Source organism: Vidua chalybeata, chromosome 20 (assembly GCF_026979565.1).
Source record: "Vidua chalybeata isolate OUT-0048 chromosome 20, bVidCha1 merged haplotype, whole genome shotgun sequence".
NCBI classification, from domain to species: Eukaryota; Metazoa; Chordata; class Aves; order Passeriformes; family Viduidae; genus Vidua; species Vidua chalybeata.
Window position 1 is genome coordinate 11043297 of NC_071549.1, and position 27181 is coordinate 11070477.

General features: G+C 57.4%; 2 protein-coding genes across 5 annotated transcripts in view; one reads left to right on the forward strand and one right to left on the reverse strand.

Annotated features, from left to right (window-relative positions):
- Window positions 1–505: 505 nt before the first annotated feature.
- On the reverse strand, window positions 506–16818 carry CCDC92B (coiled-coil domain containing 92B). The gene is made up of 4 exons (XM_053961448.1): window positions 16745–16818; window positions 11798–11951; window positions 9665–9712; window positions 506–8045 (listed from the first exon to the last, which is right to left on the reverse strand). Exons 1-4 carry the CDS (start codon window positions 16787–16789, stop codon window positions 7399–7401), a joined length of 894 nt encoding a protein of 297 aa, XP_053817423.1. The 5' UTR covers window positions 16790–16818; the 3' UTR covers window positions 506–7398.
- Window positions 16819–23175: 6357 nt separating this feature from the next.
- RAP1GAP2 (RAP1 GTPase activating protein 2) overlaps window positions 23176–27181 on the forward strand; it is a 53860-nt gene continuing 49854 nt past the window's right edge. For 3 of the 4 annotated variants that reach the window (XM_053960895.1, XM_053960899.1, XM_053960897.1), the window contains exons 1-2: window positions 23177–23305; window positions 25463–25579. In XM_053960895.1, coding sequence (XP_053816870.1) covers window positions 23256–23305; window positions 25463–25579 — 167 coding nt within the window. In that variant the 5' untranslated portion in view covers window positions 23177–23255. Of the gene's footprint in view, window positions 23306–25462; window positions 25580–27181 lie in introns of all 4 variants that reach the window. The other variant, XM_053960896.1, reaches the window with a different exon arrangement.

A 27181-nucleotide genomic window follows, 5' to 3' on the forward strand; every position in this document is an offset into this window, starting at 1 on the left:
CTCCTGTCCCCGTGTCCCGTTCCCCGTGTCCCGTTCCCCGCGCTCCTGTCCCCGTGTGCCGGTCCCTGTGTGTGCCGGTTCCCGTGTTCCTGTCCCCGTGTTCCCGTTCCCCGTGTCCCGTTCCCCGCGCTCCTGTCCCCGTGTCCCGTTCCCCGTGTCCCGTTCCCCGCGCTCCTGTCCCCGTGTGCCGGTCCCTGTGTGTGCCGGTTCCCGTGCTCCTGTTCCCGTGTTCCCGTTCCCCGTGTCCCGTTCCCCGCGCTCCTGTCCCCGTGTGCCGGTCCCGGCCGCCCCGCACACCGCGGGCCGGGCGGGCAGGCTCGGACAGCGGCTCGGGGCTGCCCCGCTCCGCGGCCCGGGCGCTCATGGAGCAGGAGAGAGCGGGGCAGGGACGGGACCCCCGGTCCCACTGCCCTGGGCACGGACACCTCCCGCAGGGCAGGCTGCTCCAGCGGCCCTTGGCACCGAACAGGTTCCATTTGTTAAACAGGAGTCTGCAGCCGCGGCGGGAAATGTCGGGAAAATCTTTAATTGTAACAAATAATGGTTGGTGATAGGAAAAAAAACCCACAAATAAACAAAACCCAAACCAAACAAAAACAACAACAAAAACATCAAAACCCCCAAGCAAAACAAAACAAAAATTCCAACCAAACAAATTTTCTTAAGAAAGGATGTCCTTTAACGTTTGATCTTTGTAACTTTCAAGCCTAACCAACAAGAAGGGATATTTAATCCATGAAACACATAGTAGCTAACAAGCAAGCTGTAAGTGATGTCCACGTGTTACAAAAACAAAGTTTAGGGCTTGACATGATTCAGTGATGTAAGAACTGGGGGACGAAGTTAGCATAGCTTGGGAGGAAGGATGTTACCACTAATGGACACAAAGAGTGCAGAATTTACGGGCCACAAGGACATTTGGCAAGACTCCCAAGATAAGGAATAACTAATAAAACTAACTCAGCGATTGTGCTGAAATCAGCTCCAAATGGGTAGAAGGGAATTCTGATGGGGGGGTATGTGGCCATCAACCCACAGACCACTGATTCTAGAAATCAACCGACCCAAAAAAAAGGTAAAGACTAATCAGCATGGGAAGCAGGGAATCATTAACCAATAGAGAATACTAATTAATAAGAGGACTAAGTAATTGGTAGCCAATGAACACTAATTCCTTTGTTTTCTGAAATGTATCAATTGTTAAAAGTTTTGATAATTGCCATACATGTTAGGTGGAACAATCCCCCATGTACCCAGCGCTGAATAATGTCAACTTTCTAACCAAACTGATTGGAGACTTTATTTCCCATTTCTCCATGTCACTGTCCAATCTGGCCTTGAACATTTCCAAGAATGTGGGGACAGCCACAGCTTCTCTGGCCAACCTGTGCCAGGCCCTCCCCAGCCTCACAGGGAACGATTCCTTCCCGACATCCCATCTAACCCTGCCCTCTGGCAGTGGGAAGCCATTCCTCCTTGGCCTGGCACGCCAGATCCTCATTATGATCCCCCCATCTACCTGCAGGCCCCCTGTAAGAACTGGGGTGTCACTCTGAGGACTCCCCAGAGCTGTGGAAGAGCTCTGGGGGAGTGAGGTAGGAGCCAGTCCTGGGCCAGAGACAGAGATGCTTCTGCTTTGTGGCTGGAGGTCCTGCATTCTGGGGTAGGACAGTACCACCCTGCAGATTTCAGTCTCTTTATTAAGAAAAAGGCATATTACAACAACTTCTAAAGTACAGCTCCATACTCTAGTCTCTGGGTGTTAACACATTCTGAAAAGCACTTGGTTAAAAAGCAAAGTCAACATGAATATCATCCTGGCAAAAAACGGTGACATGTAGCAAAATGAACATTCAAATAAAGCAGAGCAGTGTCAAACCTTTGGCATCTGTCCCTCTGTGGCGGTGCTCCCCAGCACGAGGCACAGGCGTTTATTGTTCTCACTGAGCTTCACAAACTCAGCCAAGGACAATATTTGTGCTCCAACGAAACCACAGCTGCTCGGGGACCAGGGGAGCTGAGACCAGAAGTGCTGCCCTCCTCATCTCTCTGCCAGAGCCCTCCCAGGCGTCCCAGCACAGCTCTGGCCAGGCAGAGGTGATGTCCCCACCCCACTGGGGTGACAGTGACCTTGAACCATACAGACAGGGCTGGTGCTTGCGGGGCGAGGGGGCTGCAGCTCAGTGCTGTACCCACAGCCCCTGGGCAGAAAGGGTCTGCTGCTTCAGACATGCAAAGGTCTGGGGCATTCCCAGGGCCTGATAGTCTAATTCCTGTGATAATTGCAACAACAGGAAAGGGGAGCTTTCTTGGAAGCTGCGAGATGACTGAAATCTATCGGGAAGAGCCAGGAGGCACAACCACACCCTGGCCAGGGAGGGCCAGGCACCGTTTGGGTGTGGGTTGGGTGCACCTCTCACACACCGGCAGCTTCACCCCCCTGTTCCTGCCCGAAGGTGCGAGGAAGGGGAGGGTGAGATGAAGGGATTGGATGTGGTGGCAGTACCGAGTGTCACCCTCCGTGTCCTGCCCAGAGGCACCATCCCTTCATGGGGCTGAGACAGCAGCGTCCCTGCAGGGCCAGGGCTGGCAAGGAGGACACGGAGGCAGAAATGGGGCCCTGGGGAGCAAAGGGCAGCTCTGGCAGCGAGGTGCTTTGATCCTTGTGCTTTAACTGGCCGTGGTGTCTGGTGGCTCCTCCACAGCTGCTGTGCTCATCGATCCTGAGCTCCTGCTGCTCCCCCAGCCGGCACTGGCACTGCTGATCTTATCCACAGACCTCAGATACCTGCGTGAGGCAACCCAGAAGCGCAAGGGAGTTCTCTCCCGTGCTGTTGGCAGCCAGGCGCCGACAGAGCAAGAGGGTGACAAGAACAGGCGTGCAGCGAGGCGGCTGCAGCGTCACTGCAGCCAGACTGGCTCATCAGGGCTGCTGGGACGTGAGGGCTGGTGCTCTAGGAAAGGCAGGATGGTGCAGCTTCATTGGGGCAGCAGGAGCCAGTTCACAAGGCTGTACACAAGGACTCTGAAAGGTTCACCTAACCCCCAGAAATGAAAGTCCCTTGTTGTGCTGCTGATTTACCTTCCTAGTGTGGAGAGCCTGGGGAGAACTTGGGAAAAGCAGAGCAATCCCTTCACACCGCTGGCTCCAGCCACTTCAGGCAGGATGTTTCTTGCTGTGTCACTGCCACCTCTCCTGGGCAGGCGGGAAAGAGCACCCCTCAGTCCCCCCAGAGCAGCCATCAGCTGGGCCATGAACCTGGCTTTGCCTGCCATAAGGCGATTCACAGAAAGCTTCCCCTGGGAAGCCAGCAGGGCCCGGCCCCAGTTCAGAATGTCTCAGCACAGAGCCATGCAGCAGTGGGAAGGCTGGGAGCCTAGTGGGGATGGGAAGGACACGGCTGGGAGTGCTTAGATTAGCCCTAGCAAACACATTCAGAAAATATGGCTTTTTTAGCTAACAGGGTCAAGAAGAACTTCCTGACTAATCTGCCCAGGGTTAGAGTAAGTCCAGGGGAGCACGCACCCCGTTGCCAGGACTGGCTCTGCCACAGTGAGTGCATCTTCCCACACCCACTGCTCACCTCACACCTGCTGCAAGGTGCATTTGAGACATCACTTTCTCAGAAGGTGCATTTGAGACATCACTTTCTCAGATAGCATTAGGAAAAATAATGATGATAATAATAATATAACAATAACAATAAGGAAAAGAGATATTAGCAAACCAAACACATCAAACCCATACACCTCTGCAGAGCTACAGAGCGAAAGGGGGTGCAGAGGAGAGGAGCCCGGCTGTTAGTCTGTAGACAGCTCTCAGCACGTGGTGGTTTACACACACAAGACGTTGTTTAACAACCGAGCGTTATTGCTATGCTTCCATTTCCAGTCTAATCATTAAGCTTTACAAGTCAACATCAAACACTGCCCGTTCCGTCGGTGTCGGCGCTCCTCAGTCTGTGCTCCCAGGTTGGAGCTGTGTGCGCCCTTTGGACTCCCGAGGAGTGCAGAGCACAGACTGAATGCACCTACAGGTCCCTGTTACACCTTACAGGCTAAGGGCTAGCTTACAGTGCCAGGGGGGGAGTCTATGAGAGCCCCCTGCTCCAGGAGGGGAGGGCAGGCCCTGCCTGGGCCCCAGCGGCTCTCAGGCTCCCGGAGGCTCCAGCAGCCTTCTCAGTAAAAAATAGGAATACTGTCTTTTTGATTTTTTTTTTATCATTTTGATCTCTTTGATCATTTTATATAAATACAAAGATTAAAATAATTTATCTCAACGTTATTTCTATTACAATCATACAGTGTTTTCCCTTCAAAACAAGTGCATGTATGTGTGTGTGTATATATATATATATATATAAGTGTATATATAGTATCTCTAGAGCTTCCCTCCCCCCTAAGAAAAGCAGCAGTGACTGAAGCAGGTACAGCACGCAAGAGCTGATCCTTCCTGCTCCAAGGCAAATGTGCCCAAGGAAAAGTGCAGGGCTCACCCTGACAACTCATTTCCAAGCACATGACATTGGCATGAAGGGGGGAACTGGCGTGCTCGCTCTCCATCCCTTTGGGAACCCCCCTTGCTGCAGGCGGCTCTGCCTGCCCGGCCCGGGGCTCCAGACCTGCCCAGCTGGGGAGGGACCAGCATGGGGGACCGGAATGAGATCAACTCCTTGAGCAAGCTGCTAATTACTGGTGGAGAGGAAAGGGCCCTGCAGCTCAGACAGGGTTGCTTCATTTACATACTAGGCACTACGGATGATGATTGCTAGGAAGGTATTTACACAGGAGAAGGATCATACTTCTCCCTACACTTTTCAATGCTCAGTCATAAACACCGTGATCTCATGAAGAAGTTTGTAATAAAGATGCAACATACTGTGTGTGGCAAGCACATTTCTCTCTCTCTCAGGATTTTTTATTGAGGTGCACAGAGAGAAATGTGCTTACCACATACTGTGTCTATCAGGATTGTCTAGGAAGGATGGGAAGCAGCTGTGCACACCACAGCTGCAGCAACAGCACACAGGGACAGGCATTGCCTTTTTCACCCTACGAGAGGACAGATCCGCAGTAGAACCTCTCAGAACCTGAGAGAAACAGCAATTTCCAGAGGCCAATAGCACCTCACGGGCACAGCACTGCCGGGACTGTGACGCTGCAGCCCTGGGGCTGCTCCCCTCACAAACCTCCCCTCACTGCCCCCGTGGGTGGGTGGCAGCAGGGCCCAGCACACCCAGCTCACCCCGGGGCTGGAGCTGGGGCTGGCAGAGCCCGCCCGGGTCACCGTGCAGAGGGAAACAGGCAGGAACATTCTGCAGCCTTGCCGGGGAGCTCAGGGCTTTTCTCCCCCGTGTAACTGCTCCCGGTGCTCAGAGCCCAGCGGGGCGCTACCAGAGCCCCCCGTGCTGCCCTGCACCTGCAGAACCTGTGCGGGCAACTTGGGCACGTGGAGCTCTGCAGCCACGGCCTGTGAGCACCCTGCCGGGCTCCCTGCAGCCTCCCTCGGCTCTGGCAGTCTGGGAGGAGAGCTGGGGGCCCATGGGGGCTCTGCAGCGCCGAGGCAGCAGCTCCAGATACCTCAGGGGCTACAAACATCTCCCACTAGAGGTTTCGTGCTCCAGGAACTGCACACCTCAGCCTGGCTTCAAGCCAGGCTGCTGCCCGAGCACTGTGAGGGGGGCCCTGCCCAGTGTGGCTTTGCTGGGCTCTTTCCCAAACCCAGGGGTGTGTTAGGGACCATGGGAGCAGCTGGGGAGTCCAAAGCCTCAGGGGTGCCCTGGGAGAGCACGAGGGGTCTTGTCCTCCAAAGCCTGACTAGTCACATAACAGCCAGAGAAAAGGTACAAAAGCTGCTAATTTCTGCCCTGCTAGTGCAGCTCATATGCTTTGGGGTTTGTTTTTACCAAAGAGCTGGTTGGCGACTGCTGCTGTCAATCTCATAAAGCATTTTAATAGAGTATATAAATATTGAACTACAAAAATAGACAGCTCTGACTGCGCAGGCACACTGAGGGTGAGTGCGGGCAGGCCAAGCCTCGCTAGTCTATGAGGGTGATGTCTTTCAAGAGGTTTCAAACTGAATTGGAAGGAAATGGGGTCTGATCTCACCCTGCAGCTCCCTCCTGCCCACACCAGCTGCGGAGGCAGTGAGGGTCCTGCGGGAGGCTGCTGCCCACCAGCCTGGCAGGGCGCTGGCTGCAGGCAGGGGCCGAGTCCCGGCTGGGCCAGCCAGGCTGGCAGCCCACATGCCAGGGCGAAACCTGCTCCTCGAGTCGCCCTGAGCAGCACAGGTCTGACAGCAGCGGAGCAGAGTGACCTTTGCCCTGCCTGGCCGCAGAGCCGTCCCCTCCTAGCGCTGTTTCACAACACCCAGGGTGTGATTGTAAAGCTGGCAGTGTGGTTGGAAATGGGGCGAGGCTGCCCCAGCGGGGCGAAGGCAGCTGCCTACGGCCGCTGTGCTGAGAGGGGTGGGAGGCCATGGGGGAGGACCGGGGGCCGCTCAGCCCTCAGCAGCAAGCCCAGGCCTGGCTGTGGATGTGACTGAGAACCAAAATGCTGGTGCCGAGGAGAGCCCTGTGCAGGGGGCACAGGGTGCAGCCCTGCTCCAGCAGCACGTGGGGCCCGGCTGCAGCGGCCGAGGAGCCACGGAGCGTGCAGCAGGACTGCCAATCTCGGCACTTCTCCAGCTGCCTTGTCCGAGTCCTGCGTGTGAACGTGACTGAGGGGAAATCCGTGCTGGAGACAGCCAAACCGCTGCACAGGGGAGCGTGGGACAGGGCCTGGCCAGCACAGCAGCACTGTCCTTGCGGAAGGGGATCCCTCCGTCACCCACAGGGTCGACCTCGTGCAGCTGCCTGCGTCCTGGAGAACCTTCCTGGCGATGTCCTGGGCCCTCTCCAGTGCCCGGTGCCGGTGATGCCAGGGCTGGAGGCCGGGCTGGGCTCATCCCGCGGCGCCGAGCCATGTGCTGCACAGCCTGCTGCTGCTGCACGCCCACTCCCAGCACCCCGGGCCAGGGAAAGCAACCCGGCACCCACCGAGGGCAGCAGCAGCACCAGGAAAAATCTCATTTCAAAAATGCTTCCTCTTCTTTCTTTCTTCTCTTTTTTCCTCGCAAGCTCCGGACAGGCGCTCGGACGCGTCCCCTTCCCAGCCCGGGTGCTGGATGCTCCCCGGTCCCGCAGCATTGCCGGTAACATCCCCGGCTCAGACCTTTCGGGCAGAGGGGACCCTTCCTGGCTGCCGCTGGGTGGGAGGCGCGGGCAGGGCTCCGCTTTCGGCCGCCCCTTCCGCTCCACCGAGGGGCCGGGGGAAAGAACCTCGGCCCGCGCCCGCCCCGGTGCCGCCGCGCTCCGGCCTTGCCGGGCCGGTCGGGCCGCGCCGTCCCCTCGCCGCCTACTCCTGGGCCCGGGGGGCACCGTGGGCACCGGACCCCTGCCTCTTGCCGGGCTCGCCCTTGGCCGACCTGGCCCTGGCCGCCGGCTCCTGCCGGGGGTGCCGCTGGCCCCGGGCGGCCGCGGCGGCGCCGGCCGAGGCGCGGGGCTGGCCCGGGGGCTCCGGCGGCGGGCGCTGCGGGCCGTGCGGCCGCGGCGTGTACAGGAACAGGGCCGGGTCGGGCATGGCGTCGTGCTCCTCCTGCGCGGGGTCCCTGGGCCGGCCGCCGTCCCCGGGCGGGCGCCGGGCGGGCGGCCTGTGGCCGCGGCGCCGGGGCCGACCCTCGGCCGGGGGCTGCTCGGGGGGCGGCCGCCCGCCCGCCCGGGGGCCCGGCAGCCGCTGGGCCGTGGCGTGCAGCTGCAGCGAGAGGTAGGCGGCCGCCTCCGTCTGCTTCTGCAGCTCGGTGTCGAGGATGGTGACGCGGTGGCTCCGGCGCTTCAGCTCCTCCAGGAACCGGCGCTCCTTGCTGCGGAGGCTGGAGCGCAGCGCGGCCACCAGCGTCTCCTTGTGCTGCAGCTCCTTGCGCAGCTCCAGGTTGTCCTTCTCCTTCTCCTGCAGCTGGGCCTCCATCGCCCGGCACTTCTCCTCCAGCTCGCGGTCCAGGACATCTGTGGGTCAAGGCACAGAGGGGTCAGGAAGGGGAGCGGGGCTCAGCCCCACTGCTTCATGCAGTCCCGGCATGGACGTGGCTGCTGACCGCTCCGTGGTGCCAGCATCTCCCGGCAGTGCCATTGAGGCTGCTTGGGTGCTTCTTGAAGTCGGGAAAGAGCTCCCTGTGAGCTGCCCGAGCACGGGCTCACTGCCAGCGCAGGCACAGGAGCCCCAGCACCGGCTGCTGGCGCGGTGCCGTGTGTAACACCCAAATGTGGGGTGACAGCAAAAGGCAGTTTCAGTGGAGGATGTTGTTGCCATGGAACCTGCTGCCTCTACCTTGCTGCAGTTTAAAAATTTCCCTAGGTAAGTTGTTTTTCACCCTAAAAGTGACTTTGAATGTGTGCAGAGGGTGTGGGGGAGCACACGGGCTGGAAGAGAAAAGGAATTGGTGCAGGGAAACCGTCAGCCCAACTTTGGAGGGACTTTTGGCCTCAAGCCTGGGACTCCAAAGCCTAGTTAGTCAGGATGGAGATGCTAATCCACGATTACAGAGGAATTGCTGGCTGCGCTCAGCAGGGAAGGAGCCTCCATCCTGGGATAAGGGAGCGAGTTCTAGGGAATGCTGTCGTGGGGCAGGGTGGCCAGGCAGCTTGGGGAGTTCGCAGCTTGGGGTTCAAGGGCCAAGCCCAGTGGGCAGCAGGAGGGCTGAGGAGTCCTGACCCCAGCCCTGGCTGCCTGCTCCAGCACCCAGCCCTTGGCAGGGTGCAGGCTGGCACCTGCCCGTGCTCCCTGGCCTGCCCAGGCCTGCTCCCATCCTCTGCAATAATCTGCTTTTTATAATGTGATTGGCAGCTGCTTACAGCCTCAGCTCCTCAGTGTTTCTGCAGCTTTATAATGAGGTCTTAGGGAGGCGGTTGCAGGCAGTAATTATTGCATGAATGGCATTAGGAGAGCAATCATTTGATGGCATCGTAAATGAGGTGCTGCCCCATAAATGTGCCAAAGTGTAGCTCTAAAAGGCTGAAGGATGGGCAGGCACCATGGGTGAGACTCGCTGCATTGTGGCTGGTGACACCCCGATGGCACCTGGTGGGTGGGGCACCAGGCCCTCAGCCAGGAAAGCCCAGGGGTGCAGAGAAGGGACCCCTGGCTGCACGGAAGGGGCTGGGAGTTTGGAATTCCCATGGAGCCAGCCATGGCACTGTGTCAGGGTGCCGAGGGCGAGGACCCTGCTGGCCCCAGTGAGAGCAGCCCACACCCACCCTGGGACTGCCTGCCCTGGCACTGAGGACAGAGCACAGGCTGGGGCTCGGTGCCAGGCACCGTGCCCAGGCAGCGCCAGGGAGGAGTTTCAGTTTCATCTGTGGGACAGAGGAAGGAGAGGAGCCAGGCTGCTCCCAGAGCAGCCTCTGCCGGCCGCGGGGCTCCCGGGCATCACCAGCAGTTACTGGTACAGCAGTTACACTGCCAGCAGGCTGTGCACGCTGCCTTCCCAGTCCTGCCCTCGGCCCCACTGCCCCCTCAGGCAAGGTCCCTGTCCCTTCCCTGCAGCCCTGATAGGCCCCTCTGGCCGCAGGCTCTTCTGCACCCACACCTGCTCCCCCTTACCTTGTGCCCAAAGCTGTGCTCTTACCTTGTTGGCGGGCCTCCAGCTCTTTCATTTCCAGGTCATGGGTGAGCTCTGGAAGAGAAATCCAGCAGGACTGAGGAGGAGCATCCCACCCATTCTGTTCTCCCCAGGTCTTCCTCTGCTCCCTTTGGGCCACTGGACATCACTGTGGCTGCAGTGCTATCTCTGCCCAGCCTTCATGGGAGTGTGGCCATCTTGGAGCACTAGCCACAGGCTGAGCAAAAATAGGCAATTCTGGCAATTTATATGTTATTAAGCAGCCTCATGGATGAGACATTGTCCGCAGGATGCTCTGCTCCTCTGACAATGCCTTTCCTTTTTCTAAAAGAATTGCTGAACCATTTTTCAGTGCTGTAAACCAAGAAAAGAGCAGAGCAATGGATTCAAAATAGACCAAAGGGTAAGCTGCCACCCAAAGCATTTCAAAATTTACTGCTCCAGGCTGATCGCTGCCGCCGCATGTGACGCAAGCGGGGACGGCCTCTTCCCAGCATTATGTGCCTGCAGAAGGATGCTGCCCTGCTCCAGGGCAACCTGGAACTTCCAAATCCCTTCCAAATCTCAGCAGCTGCAGCACCCACCTGCCTGCTCAGCCCCAACATGCTGCCTCCTCTCTGCTGCCCTTTGCCTGCTCGCTGTCTAGCCCCAGGCCACAGCACCACGTCACAAAGGGCAGCTCAGGGACGTTCTGGAGTTCACTTTACCCTGCACTCTTACAGACAGTCCCTTTTGAATTAATTATCACAGCCCACCCAACCACTAACAGCCCTGAGCAGAGGAAGAGGGCGATAGCAGCAGCATTCAGCTGTTTGGGGGCTATTTTTTCCCCTGAAAATGAGTTCAAATGGTTAATCTTTGCCCTACATTTTGCTTTTAATCTGCTTTTGTGTTGACTCTAATCCCATCACTGCCATCCTCGTCTCAGGCTGCTCTGCCTGTCTGTCTTGGAAAAGAAATCTGTAGTGAGAAGGCAGAAGTACCTGAGACCATAATGCAGTTTCTGGAAAGCATTCAGCACTCTCCACTGCCCCGGTGGGAATCAATGGCCATTGTGCTATTTTTCTGAAGCTAAAATAATAGGGTTTGGAGTCTCAGCTATATTTCAAATAAAAACCAAAGCAGTTGCCTGTTTCCAAAGACATCATCCTGCTGAGCAAGTGCAGGGATGATGCACAGCCTGGGGTCCCAGTTTCTGTGCTGGAGCCAGGGGGCTGGTGCTGGTCTGCTTCAGTACCATCCCCATGACCCCTGAGGGGCAGCTGAGAACCACCTCTGTGGGAGGGAGAGCTGAGGGGATAGTGAAAGAGCCAGAAACAACAGTGCCAGGGCAGCAGGCAAGGCTCCACAGGGCCACATTGAGGAAAAACTGACTTAAAGACTCTACTCTCCTCCTGCAAACAGCCCCCCAGATAATGACACTCAAATGTCAGGGAAGTCTCCTTAAAACTGCCCAGGGGTTGCCTGGCAGTCCTGGCAGAACCACACACCTCACCCAGGAGGACAGGACCCCTCGGGTCAGATATGGCTGTCCTTGGGTCACACTGGGAAGGGGAGATCACCCGTGCAGTGGGCTAATTTCAGCCCATGGGGACAGATCCCCCAAGTTTGATTTAGGCAGGAGAGCCCCACTGTCTTGCCTGCCTAAAGAGGCCATAGATGAAACCATTAAAACAATGAAACAGAACAGCAAAAGCTCATAAAGGATGGGGGAAAATAGCCAATTTTATCAGCGCAGACATTTCTTTGTTTCCCAGGAACCTGGGAGAATGAGAGGCTGGAAGACAAGGAATAATTAGCTATGGCTGAATTATTGATGAGAGCAGCAGCACAAGTTGGAATGAGTTCCAGTGGTGGCAGAAGGCTGAGCAGCCATCACTGCTGCAGGGGTGGCTGGAGGGGAGCGTGGCACTGCTGCAGCGGGGCTGTGGGGGCAGCTGCGCCCTGCACGAGTGGAGGAGGGGGCAGCCCTGCACAGCCAGGCAGGGCCCCGAGCCTCGCGCTGCAGCCTGGCACTCGCCCACTCTGCGTCCTGCCGAGCGCCCGTGTGAGCACCCCGGGCTGCCAGCAGGAGCTCTGCTGCCCGAGGTGCTCCGGGAGCACTCGGCTCCCCCGCACCGGGGCCGCCCCAGCGCTCACCTGAGCAGTGCTTCTGCAAGCGGAGGATCTCCAGGTGCAGGTCATGGAGCAGCTCCATCTGCTCCTTCTTCAGGAAAGCGATGTGCCGCTGCACACTCTGGATCTGGTGCTCCAGGGACACGGTCTCCATCGCAACCAAATTCACAGTCCAGGCCTGCAGGGAGTGGAGGTGGCTGGTGATCAAACAGCAGTGTGCTGGGCTTGCAAGCCCCAGCCCCAGAGCTCTGGGGAGGGGCAGAGCCCCTCACAGAGGTGCAGGGTGCTGCCTCCTCTCCTCAACCCTCTCCACGGGGACTGTGGCTGTGGGCAAAGCAGCCCTGCCCAGCTGATGCCCAGGGAATGGCCTCAGCCCTCTCACCTTCCAGTGCCTCTGGGGCCAGCTCCTGGCCTGCCTGCTCTGAGACTGCACAGGCAGAAAATCCTGCTGCATGAACCCTGGCACCACAGCATGCCTGTCTGTTCTGAATTTGGCCCTAGGAAATACTTTATCACTGAGTAGGATGCATCTGGGACAGGATTGCTCCTCGTTGTCCCCAGGTGGGAGTTGCACAAGAGACGATTTTGGCTCTCACTTGACAAGCCCCGCATTACACAGCAGCAACTGCAGCACATGAAAAATACAATATGCTCTGTCTAACCCGATCAGCACTGCATGGCTAGGAGAGTCATGTTGCCTTCCAGGAGAAGGAACATCTTCCCTGGTAATTTGCCTGGCAGACAAGAGCTGCTGGCAGGCTGTGCCAGGCAGCCGAGCTGGGCTGGGGGTCCATGCCCACGTCATCGATGGCTGCAGCAAAGCAACTGCAAAAGCTGCCCACCTGTGCTGCTGCACGGAGAGATAAAAATATCCCCTGAAAGAACCCTTTATGCCAGCAAATACCATTTTGTGGTGTATGGAATCTGTGCTTGCTCCCTACACACAGCCCAGAAGGAGGGAAGCTGCAGCAAATCAAGGTAACCTGGCAGAGTGGCTGGACTCAATGACCTGAGAGGTTTTTCCAACCTAAATGATTCTATGGGGAGATGCCGTGCCACAAGCCTGAGGGATGGAGTCCATCATCCTGTCCCTGGGCAGCTGCTTCCCACATCTGACTCCGGTTTTCCCTCTACAGAAACTGCAGAACCACCGTGGCTCACTGTTCCAGCACCCCTGGCATGGTCATACACAGGGCATTTTGCAATTCCTGCAGCCAGAATGCATTTAAGATCAATCCCTCAGTAAGTGGTCTTGGCAGTGCCCCAAGGTCAAAGCTTTGTTCCAGCCAAAGGCTCTGTAGATTTGTGACAACACTACAGTCAGGTCTCCACGTTCCTGTATTTGATGAGGTGGGGGGTGCAGGCTGGTTGGGGACAGCTGAGCACCCAGCCTGGTGGTAAAGAAATGATCCAAAGTGCATTGTCCTCTAGTTGTCCTTATGGAAAGTGTCAAACCCAGCTGTGCCAGGGGGCTGGGGCTGGCTGGGCCATCCTCCTTGGAAGGCCACATGTCCTGATGCCAGTGCAAGAGTTATGGGAGTTACCTGGCATCTGCCAGAGACCAGGAATGCAAACTACACCATGGGTACATCCTCCTGCCAGCCCTGGCCGTGGTAGGCTGAGCTTCTTGATGGGAGTTGTGTTCCTCATCTCAGGAAACATTAGAAAGTAGGTTGGCCAAAGCCCAGGGGACACATACTGCTATTTTCAAGCACTTTGTTCTGTCTAGTAGAAATGTCTTTAGTAGGAATGGCTGCAAATTTTCCATTGATCTTTCCCTTCTCCCCTTAAGTAGGAAATTGCTCTTTTTTTTTTTTTTTTAACCAATGAAAATATTTTCCTTTAAAAATAGTTGATAGATTTCAAGCTGCAAAAAAAGTCAAGAAAAAAAAAATCTGGAATTGAGATCTGTTTGTTGTTGTCTCTGATTTGGAAGCTAAGAGCCTTCATAATTTACCTGTGCATGCGGGAAGAGAAGTCTGTCTCCAGAACTGCAATGGGAAATCCTTAGTGGGTTTGAATCAGCTTTGCTTGTCCAACATGACTTTCATGTTTTCTCTTGAGGAGCAGCTCCCAGCTTGTGGCAGGAACATCTGAAGCCCCACATGAGGGAGCGAGCACCTTGTTTTGTTTTGCCATGAACCTCCCACCAGTACTGGAGTACATGGAGCAAGGCAGGGGTGGAACCCAGAGGCAAGCAGGGCAGGAGATGCCTTCACTGGAAATGAAGACAGTGCTGGAAACAGTCGTGCTGTTGCCCAAGAGCAGTGAGGGGAAGAGCTCTCCAGGGATTCCAGGGACCCGAGGCTGCTTCTGTTCACCATTTGCAGCCCCTTGGGAGGGCCATGCTGTCCCCTCTGCAGGTCACACAGCTCTGCCTCACAGGTGATGATGCAAGAGCCAGAGCTGTTAAGGAAGACGCATTCTCATCCTGAGGCTTCAGTAACATCAGTGACAACTCCAGTGTTGGAGTGTCCCTAACTTTACCAGAGGGCAGTAGATGAACATTTGCATCACTGAGGCAGTGTCCACCTTTTACTCCAAAGGAGTTCAGAACCAAACTCTCAACAGCTGGTATCCTCCCTCTAATGCTTCTGAAGGCAAGGGGGATTGCAGGAGCATCCTGAGCCTTTAGTTTGATGTGTGCCTTGTGTCATTTCACACAGTTTGATCCTGAGCAGTGTTGGGAGTTAATAAGGATTAGCTGCTGCTGCTGGCTGATTTAACACTTACAGGGTCACCGCAGCTCCCAGCTGGCAACACCAAAACTCCCTGTGCCGAGGGCTTCAGAACACCCACAGTGGTGATGACCAAAAGCCTGTGCAGTGAACCATGGCAGGAACTTTCACCCTGTGCCACAGACACGAGAGCCAAAGCATGATGAGTGGAGCTGTCCTTCCCACTGGCTCTTCCTGCCCCAGCTGGGTGAGCGTGGCTCCCAAAAGGATGGTTGTACTGCAGCGAAGAGGGACACTGTTGGGGGCCCCCACTGATCCCTCCCTCGCTGCTGTAGCTGTGACTTCTCCTTTCCAGACTAGTTCTAAGATGCCAAGGCAACTGGTGGTGGAAGCTCTCACAGTGACCGTGTACTCTGTGATTTTGATGAGTTATGTATGAGGTTACAAACTTAGAAAACAATGTGATTCATAATAAAAGCCAAGAGTAAGTGATAGTAGTCCTCTTTAGCTTGAAGGATGCTCTGTGTCCTTGTGCTTCTGAGAGTTCTACATGGGCACACACAGCAGCAAAAGGAGACAGCAGTCAGCTGAGCAGTGTGGTTTGCCCCTGTTCAGAGGTGACACCTACAGCCTGAGCTGGCCCCTGCTCCATGCAGAGCTCTGGCTAAACAGTTCTCTCCAGCTTTGGGGACTGGACATCCATGGGGCTTTGCTCCACCACCGAGAGCTTTCCAGGAATGAGGTTCCCTTGCTGATGCCCCAAGATTTTGAGCACAGAACTGATGAGGCGGCACTGGGCTCTCCAATTCCCCACGTGGAGTGACCATGAGCATGGTCTCGACTGCTGAGCCTTCCTGTGCACCTGCCTGTAAATCACATTTTTTCCCGCACTTCTTGTGCTTTCACTATGCAACCATGACCTTTGGCACAAGCATATTGGGAGCCCTGATCTCAGCTGCTTCTTTCAAAGTGCTGGTGGAAAACCCCAGTGAGATTTACCATTTCATCCCAATTTATCAAATTCTTATTTCATAAACCAAAATGACTGAACCAACCTCTTGGAGCAGCTACAATGACCAATTCAGTTGCAAGTCTACCAAGAGCTGATTTCCTTTGCACAGACAGGTTGATTGAGAGTTTGCTTCCAGGGCAAAACTCTGCTTAAGTCTGCTGTTCAATGTAAATCAGAATCCCAAAACTTTGATCCAAGAAAAACCTTCCATCCCAATGATGCATCTGAAAGGGAGATGCAGTATTGCGTATCCACGTACCTCTGTACACACACCCTCACACCACGGTCTGGCCCTTATCTGTGATTATTATTCCCCATAAATGGCAAATTAACTGGGAGTCAGAGGGCATGAGGTTTGCAGGAACAGGTCAATAATTTGTCCTGCCGTGGCTGCCAGCAACCCCTTCTCCATCACATTAAAACATACGCAGGAATAAACACTGATAGACGCTAGAAATCCATAGCGCTTGGTATTTACAGCTCAAAGAATATAAGCTGCAGCAGTGCCACTAAGCTAGTGTATCTTTAAATGTAGGGAAATCAGGCAAGCAGGAAGCTCAGAAACTTGCAGAAGGTCACAGAGGCAGTGGCAATGCCAGGAATAGAAACCAGAGGTGAAATCCCGGCCTTGGAAAAGTCAGTGGGAAACCTTCCCTGATCTCAGCAGAGGCAGCATTACACTTGGAGTGCTGTTTGCTATTCATTATCTGTCAGTATCTATTTACAGATAAAATCAATACAGATGGTGATTATAAATTATTGTTTCTTGCAATTCTCTGAGCACAACCGCCTGAGGAAAAGCCCCAGTGACGCTTGTCAAGAGGCTGCGGAGGCTGAAGGCAAGTCCGTGCTTTCTCCTCCCGGCTCCGAGGGAATTCGCTATGGATCCAGCTCTGCTCCGGGAGCGGAACCGGGCCATCACCGCCGCTCCGGGCCAGTCCTCCTCCCCGGCGGGGGAACCCGCGGTGCCGCCCGGACGCTGGGGCTCGGCAGCGACACTGCCCGGTCCCGGCGCCGCGCTCCGCAGCGGCCGGCGCGGGCGGCAGAGCCCGGAGCGCTCGGGGGGGCCGCGGGGACAGACCGGCGGCACGGGGGGCGGCACAGGCGCTGCGGCGGGGTCACGCACCGGGAGAAGCAACTTCTAGAAGGGGCACGGCGGGGCTGCGGGCAACTTCTGCGGGGCCGCCCCGCCGCCCGGGGACCCCGCCCGGCCCGCAGCCCGGCCCGCAGCCCCGGCCCGCGCCCCCGGCCCGCCCCGCGGCCCCGCGGCCGGTGCCTTACCTGGGGGGAGCGGCGGGGCCCCAAGGGGCGCCCGCTGGGCGTCATGGGGCGGCGGGGCCGGGGCCGGGGCCGGGGCCGGGCCGGGCCGGGGCCGCGCCGGCTCCCGCGCTGCCCGCGCTGCCTGCGGCGGCCCCGCCTCGCCCGGCCCGGCCCCGCCGCCCGTAAACAGGCGGCAACGTGACCGGAACTGGGGAGCTCCGCCGGGCGGGCGGCCGCGGGCGCGGGCACTCACCCTGCCCCGGGGCCGCGCCGCGCCCAGCCGCTGCCGGGGGAGCCGCATCGGGGCTGCGGCGCCGCTCCCCGGGACCCTCGGTGAAGCGGGGCTCACCCCCCCGGGACCCTCGGGACCCCGCTCCCGCTCCCCTGGACCCTCGCTGCGGCTGGGTCCCGCTCCTGGGGGGGGTCTCGGGGTCCCGCTGCCCGGGACCTTCGGGGCGGCCGCGGTTCCGCTCCCCGCCGCTCCCCGCCGCTGTCCGCGGTGCTGAAGCCCGAGGCCGAAGCGGCCCCGGAGGGTCCCGCGGCCGCCGCCCGCTCAGCCCCGGGCGCGGAGACCCCCGAGCAGCCCCGGGAGGTCAGAGCGGGGGGCTCTGTGTCTGTGGGGAAGGCTGCGGCGGTGTGTCCCTGCAGTGTCACCGCCACTCGGGGGGATGCGAGTCAAACGGGGCCGGTACTGGCTGCAGCCGGGAAACCGGTCGGTCAAACCAGCGGAGCTGTGATCAGAGAGATGGTGAGAAAAACTTGTTTACTCAAGTGGTTACTGATTTTTCATGCCTTTTGTTTGTGGTGCCCAGACCAGCTGGGGCTTCACGCTCAAGGATGACTCAATCCTTTGCGCCTCTGTTCGGCAGGGAGGCTGGGATGCGGTGGCCTGTTCCATGCTGCACGGCGGCGACGGCACAGGAAAATGGTAGCGTCCTCCCGTCAGCTGACAGTCTGCTGATTCCCGTTCCCTTAAACCCAAATGTGCCTAGAAAGTGCCGTGCTCCTGCTCTGATGCTGAATTGTGCTGCCGTCTCCCTGTTAAAACTGCTGCAATCCTGCTTATCCCCGTGTGCAGCCAGCACACAGAGGAGTTGCAGGGGAGCTCACAGAGTGTGGTCTGTGGTATCATTCTGCCATCCCACATCCTTCCCTCCCGTTGAATGCTTCCAGGCCCTGAGTGAGTGTTGGTGCTCCACAGATCCAGCGAGGGTGTGCTGTGGCCAATGGACTGGCCTGTACCTGCAGCAAAGCACGTGCTCCAGGTGTGATACCGAAGGTTTGTGACATCTCAGCACAGTAACGGCCAAGGACTGGGCCCTCACCTGATGCACAGTGGGGGGGTCCAGCCTGGCTTGTTGTTTCTGGTCGTTGAGAAAGGCTGGGCTTGGTGTTAGGGCTTATCTGTGGAGAGTAAGTTTAGTTCACACAGAGAAAGAAATCATTGAATCAGGAGAAAAGATGAGCCGTGTGGTCTGAAGGTCTGCACATGCACACACAAGAAGCTCATTTGCAATAAGTTATTCAGACAGCACAACGGAGAGCTTCAGGGCCTCCCAATGCTCACCCAGTCATGCCAACTCCTACGTGGGCCTCCTCTAAAATTGTGTTCTCTGAAAAATGAGTTCTTCTTGAAACAAAAAGTTGTTAAGGGGTCGTAGATGCCTGTGTGAAGGGGGAGAATGCAGCCTTTCTTGTTCAGAGCAGCACTGTCTCATGTGGAGCCCCTCTCACCCGTTCGTGACCCTCAGGTCAATGCTTGCCAAGGTGTCACTTGTCCTTCTCAGGGCAGTGTGCCATGTTTGAGGTGTGGGGGCGTTTTGAATATTTCCTTGTGTCTTCCCCTAACTTGTGTGCTAACTTGAGCAGCAGTGAGCTACAGATGGGAGGTTGGGGGAGGAGTGAGGGGGAATGTCTGAGTGCATCATGTTTCATGAGGTTTGTACAATTTTCATCGATTTTCCACTGGATAAAAGACAAGCCTGCAAACAGTCAAGGTCAGGCACTCAGGGACAGAGAGCTGCTCTGTAAATGAGGTCATCGCTCCGGGATGCAGCCTGCCGGGCGGGCGGGACAGCAGCAGAGCGCAGCGCGTCCTCTGCGCCCAGCGTGGCGCAGGAAATGTCGGTGCCTCCTCAGCGGTCACCCGGCAGCTTGGGGTCACTCTGGTGCACACAGGCTGCTCATGTTTCCCATCACCAGTTCCAAAATTAACTGGTTTCACTGGCAGCTTTTCTTGAGCAGGACATGACACGGCAGTCCCTGTGCTGATGCTTCCAGCCACCGTGATGTCCTGCACTGCAATTATGCTGCATCTCTTCCCCACTTCCTGCTTGCTCCGAGAGACAGAGTTCCTTCTCAAACAAGTCTGAGGTTACAGTATAGTGAGGCAAAAATGGCAGGAATACCAATTCAGGAGGAATTGGCTCTCCCTGCTGCCACCTCAGACGTGTGACGGAGCTCCAGAGCCTGTTGGGCAGAGGCAGTCGGCTCCTTGCCAGTTATACCCCAGCTTGGAGACATCTTCTCACTGCCATGTGCCTCGGTGAGAGCGCTGCAGCCCCTGCTCACGGCGACCCACGGGACATGGGGACACCCACGCAGGGCCTCAGCTCCGGGTTCTGCTGCAGCAACGTGGCTTTTCCCCTGGTTCGAGGCCAGTGGAGATTGCGGGGATGCAGGATGGGGAATGCGGGGATGTGAGGATGTAGGGATGAAGTCTGCGGGATGCGGAGACGTGGGATGAGAGATGCGGGATGCGGGCACTGCGGATGGGGCTGCGGGCGGCAGCTCTTCCGAGCGGGGCTGGGCTCCGGCGCCGCCGCTGCTCCGTGCCGGCACTGACCTCTAGCGGCACCGGCACCGGCACCGGCGCCGGTAGCGGCACCGCTGCACAGCGGTACCGGCTGCGGTAAGGATAAGCGGTACCGGCGGCAGCACCCGTGCGGCCGTGTGTGCTTGTGTCTGTGTCTATGTGCATGCATGTGTGTGCATGTGTGCATGTGTGCGTATGTGTGTGCATGTGTGCATGTGTGTGTGCATGTGTGCGTATGTGTGTGCCTGTGTGCATGTGTGTGTGCATGCGTGGGTGTGTGTTTGTGGGTGTGTGTGTATGACTGTGTGTGTGCGCATGTGTGTGGGTGGATGTGTGTGTGTGAGTATGACTCTGTGTGTGTGCCTGTGTGTCTGTGTGTGTGTGACTCTGTGTGTGTGCCTGTGTCTCTGTGTGTGTGTGCCTGTGTGTGTGTACGACCCCGTGTGTGTGTGTGTGTGTATGACCCCGTGTGTGTGTGTGTGTGTGTGTGTGTGTGTGTGTACGACCCCGTGGGTGGTGTGTGTGTGTGCCTGTGTGTGTACGACCCCATGTGTGTGTGTGTGTGTGTGTGCGCCTGTGTGTGTACGACCCCATGTGTGTGTGTGTGTGTGTGTGTGTGTGTGTGTGTGTGTGTGTGTACGACCCCGTGTGTGTGTGTGTGTGTGTGTGTGTGTATGACCCCATGTGTGTGTGTGTGTGTGTGTATGACCCCATGGGTGTGTGTGTGTGTGTGTGTGTGTGTACGACCCCATGGGTGTGGGTGTGTGTGTGTGTGTGTGTGTGTGTGTACGACCCCGTGTGTGTGTGTGTGTGTGTGTGTGTGTGTATGACCCCATGTGTGTGTGTGTGTGTGTGTATGACCCCGTGTGTGTGTGTGTGTGTGTGTGTGTGTATGACCCCGTGTGTGTGTGTGTGTGTGTGTGTGTGTGTGTATGACCCCGTGTGTGTGTGTGTGTGTGTATGACCCCATGGGTGTGTGTGTGTGTGTATGACCCCGTGTGTGTGTGTGTGTGTGTGTGTGTGTGTGTGTGTGTGTGTGTGTGTGTGTGTGTGTGTGTGTGTGTGTGTACGACCCCGTGTGTGTGTGTGTGTGTGTGTGTGTGTGTACGACCCCGTGTGTGTGTGTGTGTGTGTGTGCCGGTGTGTGTGTGTACGACCCCGTGTGTGTGTGTGTGTGTGTGTGTGTGTGTACGACCCCGTGTGTGTGTGTGTGTGTGTGTGTGTGTGTACGACCCCGTGTGTGTGTGTGTGTGCGGGTGTCGCTGGCTCGGGGCCGTGCCAGGCTGCGTTCCCGCTGTGGCTGTGCTCTGCTGGACACCCCGCACCCGGTGCTGGGCAGGGGGGGTGGCTGGGGGAGGGCTGGCCAGGGCCAGGGCCGTGCTGCCCTGCAGGGGGAAGGTGTGCTGGGCACCACGGCCTCGTTCTGTCCTCAGAGGTCCCCGAGTCTCGCTCTGATGTGGAGTCTGGTTGATCCCGTCTTGGCCGAGCTCCACGTCCCGTAAGGACAGCAGCCATCCCACACCGTGCCACAGTCAGTGGGCAGGGGCAGGCCCCGGGCAGCACCTGGGGCTGCTTCTGCCACCGTCTCTCCTTCCTGGGGCTGCCAGAGGGGCTGAGGGATGGAGCCTCTGCCTGCAGGTCTGGTTGTGGCCAAGGGCCTGTCTGGGCAAGCCTAGGTCCCTTCAGTGGTGATTGATTGCAGGAACAAACAGCCGATTCCCAACGTGAGCTGCATCCAATGTGCACTGGAGTTAACCTGAATCCTGTGCCCTGCCAGGGTGGCTACAGGAGTGTTTTGAGACCAGAGCTTTCCCCCACCACCCCCAAGTTAATTATTAGGGGGATTTTTAAATTTAATTTATAAATGAGTTTAACTTTGCCTCAGATATTATTTTTCAACCTAATTGAAATGTAGTGTGTGTGTGCCTTCTAATTGCTTTGAAGAACCTAATAAGAAGCTCCTTAAAGTCTAAAGGCTAAAAGCTGGAGGTTGGCAGATTTTAATAAATTTAACATTAGCTTAACATTTCCACAGGGATTGGAAAATATCTACTCGTAAGGCTATTTGCTTGAGCTAAGCAATGCAATTTGTTCCTCTGTGTTAGTGCATATGTGATATGTGAACAGTCCAATTTTTAATTTTTCTCATGGTTTAAAAACTTTTTCAATGAAAGTTGCTTTTATTTTTAAATCTCACAGGTCTGTAAAAGTTGTTATGCTGAAGCAGGGGTGGGTCAGCTCCGGGCTTCCAGGGGTGGGAGGGCGAGTTTCGGCCCCTCTCATCCCTCAAGTCCATTCTGTCACTGCTTCCCTGCCCGTGCCCTCCTGCAGCTGGGGCAGGGGCTGTGGGTAAGCTGAGGCTGGCTCAGTGCCAGCGAAGGCTCCGCCAGGGCCGTGGGTGGTGGGAGCAGTGGCACAGCTCGGCTGTCCCCGAGAGCTCTCTGTCCACTTACAGCTGTGGGGCTCCTTGCGGCTCTGTGGAGCGTGGCCTCCCCGAGCCCGGTGGTGACCATCAGGTACCGTGTTCCAGTGATTTCCTGGCCACTGATTCAGCTGATACACACGAGGGCCAACTGCTGGGCTCCCACGGGGGATCCCATCTGCCAGCTGCCCACCTGGCACGTGGACATGTTGCCTCCAGCCTTCGGCCCATAACTTGTCGGAGATGACAGCCCCTGTGGAGGGCAGGTCACTGCCCGGATTTGGGAGAATCTGAGTTCCCTTTCTGTGGCCCAGGCAAGGCACAGCCTCTCCAGCTAGCATGGTTAAGCAACCTCAGCTCCCCAGCTGTGAGGAAGCATCAACGCCCTTCATATGTGTTTGCACCCAACAACAGCAGGACTTCAGAATTACCAATAACAGGAATTTACTTGAGTAATTAACACTATTTGCTTTAAATGAAGCTGTTGGCTTGTGGATGCAGCACCTGGGTTTGCTGAGCTGTGAAATTAAGTTCTCAAAGATCAGAAAAGTGAGGATTTAGGGCCAGAACACCACTTTTGGGAAACAGCTCTCAGTGAGGTTTAAAGCTCCTTGGAGTAACACCTGACTGCACGTGTGGTTTGCTTCCTGAGTCCCCTGCAGCGCCCAGGAGCGAAACTCTGGCTCGGGCAGGTTTTCCTTTGAATTTATGGGAGAATAGCTTTGCCATTTGCCAGGAGGGTTGGGTGGGTGCTCTTACAGCGAGCAAGGACCGTGACAGAGCCAGGGGCGGGGTCCAGCCCCCAGACTGTGCAGGTGTGGCCTCCGCTCGCCCCTTGTGAGGGATTGGGTGAGTGGGAGGCTTGGGGAGGACCAGGATGTCAGGGTCCCGTCTTGGGGTTTCTTTCCCCCGGTGTCTGTTCCCGAGGCACTTTGGGATGCTCAGCGCGGACTTGCTCTAAGTGTTTAAAAGGCTGGGAAACGTACGTTTCCCCGGAGCCTCGGATGGGATCCAGCTGGTCGGTGCGGGACTCCGGGCTCCGCAGAGAGGTACCGGGGGCGTTGTGTGCCCTCGGGGCTGCCCCTGCGGGGGCGTTGCATAACGCTTTACATAACCGGGCAGAGCGGTGCGGCCCCCCCGCACCTGCCCGGGGCCAGCCCCCCCCCGGGTCCCCCGGGCACCGGAGGGGGCGGGAGCGCAGGAACCGGCGCAGCCGCCCCGGGGCCGGTGCGGAGGAGCCGCCGCCGGCTCCGAGCGGGGTCTGCGGGCTCCCCCCGCCCGGCGGGACCCCCGGGATGGCCTCGGGCAAGGCGGCGGGGGAGCGGCGCTGGGAGCTGGTGCGCTGGTGAGTGCGGCGGAGCCGGGGGTCCCGGCTGTCCCGGCAAGAGGGACCCGAGCTGAGACCGGCGGGGGCTCAGCTTGCGAGGGGGTCTGGGCTTTGGCGTGGGGATGCTCCCAGCCCGGGACAGGAGGAGAACCCGGGCTGGGGGGACCCCGGTAGTGTTGAGAGGACACGAGACCTCGCCCTGGATCTGGGATGCTGCGGGGCGCTCCGAGAGGCGCCGCGTGGTCCCGGCTGGGGCGGGGGTCCCGGGGGTGCAGGGAGGGGGCGGGTCTGTGCTGGGAGGGGGATCTCTGGCAGAGGTAGGAGAGTCGGATCCCGAAGACTTTTTGCACTTGGGAAAGGGTCCTGCCCGCTGAGGAGGAAGCGTGGGAGCGGCAGCGGGCCGGGATGCCGAGGTCTCCTCAATTCCGGGGGAGTCCCCGGGACTCGCGTGGCGTGCTGAGGCTCCTCTGATCTCCGGCGTGCGGGGACGGGGCTTGGAACAGGGCACTGTCTGTGCCCGGAGCTGCCGGGACGGGCTGACATTGCGAACAAGCTTTGTCTGTGTTCTTTTATGTTGAATTGTGCAGTTTGTGACGTCCGAAGCTTGTGACTTTTGAGCAGAGCGCTGCGGCGATGCCAGGCTGTGGCTGGGTGGCTCCATGGGGATGCTGATGGAAGCGCCGGGACGGGGCCCGGGCTGGTCCCTGGGCGGGAGCAGAGCCCGAGCCAGGCCGGCGCTGGGTGCCAACGCCCCAGCTGTGGGTGGGAGCCCCTCAAACCGGGGCGACAGTGGGAATCACTGAAGCTTTTTGTTTTCCTCTCTCCCTCCCTTTCCCCCCCTCCTTGCAGCCAAGGACACTTTTTTTTCCCCTCACACACTTGAGGGACACACTGCTACAGGAGCTGCATAGCCCGGCTGTTCTGCATCCCCACTGCCTCACCCTCACTTCCCAAGGAACACCCCTGGCTTCCCTGCCTCTGCTCTGTGCACAGTTATCATATACCAGAGCTGCAGGGAGCATTGGCATTGCACCGTGCTTGGTTGCTTTTAACTAGAAAATTGGCAGGTGACTGTGCTGGGGATGCTCAGGGAGCCTGTCGGGTTTCCTTTAGCCGCAGCGCGAAGTTCCTGCACTGTCACTGCCCCCAGTGCCACAGGACCCCGCAGGGCTGGGCTGGGCTCAGGCAGGTCACAGAGCCCAGCAGCAGCAAGTGGGGAGCTCATGGCACAGAGGAACATCCCCTCGGCCCCATCCAGACAGTGTGAGCACATCCCTGCCATTAATGTTGGGAATGAGCCTCCTGGAGCATCCATGTGCAGAGGAAGGGACAGGAGCTCTCTCCAGCTCTGGCTGAGGTTCATGATGCTGCAGCTGTGTGTGCCTGTGCCTCCAATCAGTACCACAGGGGCTTTAACTTATTAATTACTTGCTGATGAAATTTCATGTTCAGAGGAGTGTGTATAAAGTGCAGCTGGCTGCTGGGATGTAAGCAGGCAGCAAGATTTTGTCCCAAAAGATGGAAACAACTGCAGTTACCAGAATTTTGCTCACTTAACAGGGAACCCAGACTCTTCTGATCAAATTCAAAACCATCAATTCACTCGACTCTTACTTGATAAGCCTCGACATCTGGCCTGGCACTTGAAGTGATGCTAGAAAGGCCTTAGCTTGGCCTTGGAGCCGGCGGCAGCCTGGGGAGGGGCTGGTCTGGGGGTGGCTGTGTGCTGGGGGCAGGCTGTACCCCAAGACGATGGTGCTGAGCAGGGGGTGCTGCACCTCTGTCCCCTGGGCCTTTACAGGGGCATGGCCTGTGCTGCTTTGGAAATGTTTGTTCTTTGCTTTCCTGCACATGGTGGTCCCTGAGTGGGTTGGGGGCTGTGCAGGGGTGGCAGCTGGCAGCAGCCCCACAGATATCCATGGAGGGTGCAGGGACCCCTCCCTGGGGGTCAGTCTCAAGGGGTGCCCTGTCCCAGACGTGGCCGTGTGCCCATGGGCTGGCGGGCAGTGAGGGACGGGGGTGGCACGGGGATGCAGGCGGATGGGCTGTAAAGTGATTTTTCTGCTCCCACTGAGGAACGTGGTGGTGCCGAGGCAGCCGCTCCTGCATCCCGCCGCTCCCTCCCCGCAACCCAGCGCTGATGAATATTTCAGGCTCTCTCGGTGTTATTTTTAGGTACGTGCGAGAGGGCCGCTTTCGCATTGAGGAGAGGACGCTGACGGCTTTCCAGTGGCTCTACTCGCCCCACCAGCACCGCATCGTCAGCCGCGCAGACCTGGGCTCCCCCAGCAGGTAAGGGGGCCGCTGGGTGCAGGGCTGGGGACTGTGGGGAGCACTGGCACAAACTCTGCTGCTTGCTCTTTCACAAGCCCTTGTGGTTTTGACACGGGCCTTGTGAGCCCCAGCCGGTCTGGGAGCCCTCTGATACATGAACATCTTGGGCTTTGCTTTAAAATAAAGTCCCAGGTGCAGCGGTTGCACCAGGAGCTGCAAACACCACATAAGCACTGTTTAGTTTAAAGCAGAGGAAAGGACAAATTATCACCTGCCTGCCCGAACTTTGCTTGTAATCGCTCCCATGGTTTTGGCTGAGGATCTGCTTTATGTGTGCAGCACTTGAGGTTTACTTAAAAACAGATGGTAGCCAGGGGCTGCGTTTCCCCCAGCCATCAGTGATCATTGGAAAATCTCTGTTCTGATCCCCTGATTTTGGTCGGTGCTTAAACTCTCCCCTTGGGAGCCACATCCCAGGCATGTGCTGTGGCTCTCCCTGCTGATGCATATGCATTGCTGTCAGTTCCCATGCCGTGTTTGATGATAAAACACCATTAACATAAAAGCCTCATGGGCCTCCAGACACACACAGAGCAGCATCTGCTCTCTGGCCTGCGAAGAGCTCTGGAACATGCTGAGTCCCTGAGCGGCTGTGGCACTAAAAGCTCTTCCATCTCTGTTTCAGCAGCAGTTTTGTTCCAAGAGCCCTTAAAGCCCTGAAGTATTTATCTGCCTGGAATTGCATGGATGAGAACAACAGGAGGGTGGCTGCAGAGGAAGGAGGTGCCCAAAAGACTTGGATTTCCCAGGAAGAGTACCCTGTGGGTACTCTTCATGCAGGGCAGGCAGGGTGGGGGTGGAAGGAGGTGACATTCACACCTGGGAGAGACTTCTAGGGGCATGAGGGAGGTGCCAGCTGTTCTCGGCAGGAGCCATGGCATACACGCTTACTGCTGCCCTCTGCTTCCCGCGATGGGAATTCCTCTGCCTGCCGCTGGAGAGGCTTTCCAGAAACTGGAATGACTGTGCTATTTATTGATTTTAACTAATTTTTGCAAATTGCTTTCAGCGGTTGTGTTAACCTCACGCCTGATGTGCATGTTTCATTTGGCACGTGGAACTGAACTGCGTGTAACATCATTTATAATTAATGTTAAGTGCAGTTGGGGTTAATTTCACTAGATTAATTTGATTTCCCGAGGGGGTTAATTTCCCTGGATTCGTTTGATTTCCCAGAGGAAAAGTTACCTGGAAGTTTCCCCCGGGAAGTTACCTGGAGCCGTCTGGAGAGTCTGTAGGACATCAGCCACCAGTTAAGAGTGGTGTCTGTATCTCTCTCATTGGAGTGAAATGTTTGTCTCCCAAGGCAGCCCAAGTGTAAACTCCGGCTCGGCAAGAGCAGCCGCGGGCACTGCTGCGGCCGGGGAGCGGAGCTGCTGGGGCACGGGGATGCTGCGGGCCGGGCCGCCGGCTCCAGCTCCTGCTCGGTGGGAAGGGAACGAGGAGACGGCCGCGGCGAGGCCGTGTTACTGCCTTTAGGCAGGACAGGGCGGCAGCCTGCGGGACCCCGGGCCGCGGCGGCGGGCGGGGAGCGCGCACGGCCCCGCACCGCCCCGCACC

What these genes read in the sequence shown, in the direction of transcription:
- CCDC92B (XM_053961448.1), bottom strand. Translation starts at nt 16,789, where the DNA reads ATGACGCCCAGCGGGCGCCCCTTGGGGCCCCGCCGCTCCCCCCAG. An exon ending in GGCCCCGCCGCTCCCCCCAG is followed by an intron (nt 11,952 to 16,744) that starts GTAAGGCACCGG and finishes CACTCCCTGCAG; the next exon opens with GCCTGGACTGTGAATTTGGT. An exon ending in GCTGGAGGCCCGCCAACAAG is followed by an intron (nt 8,046 to 9,664) that starts GTAAGAGCACAG and finishes CTTGACCCACAG; the next exon opens with ATGTCCTGGACCGCGAGCTG.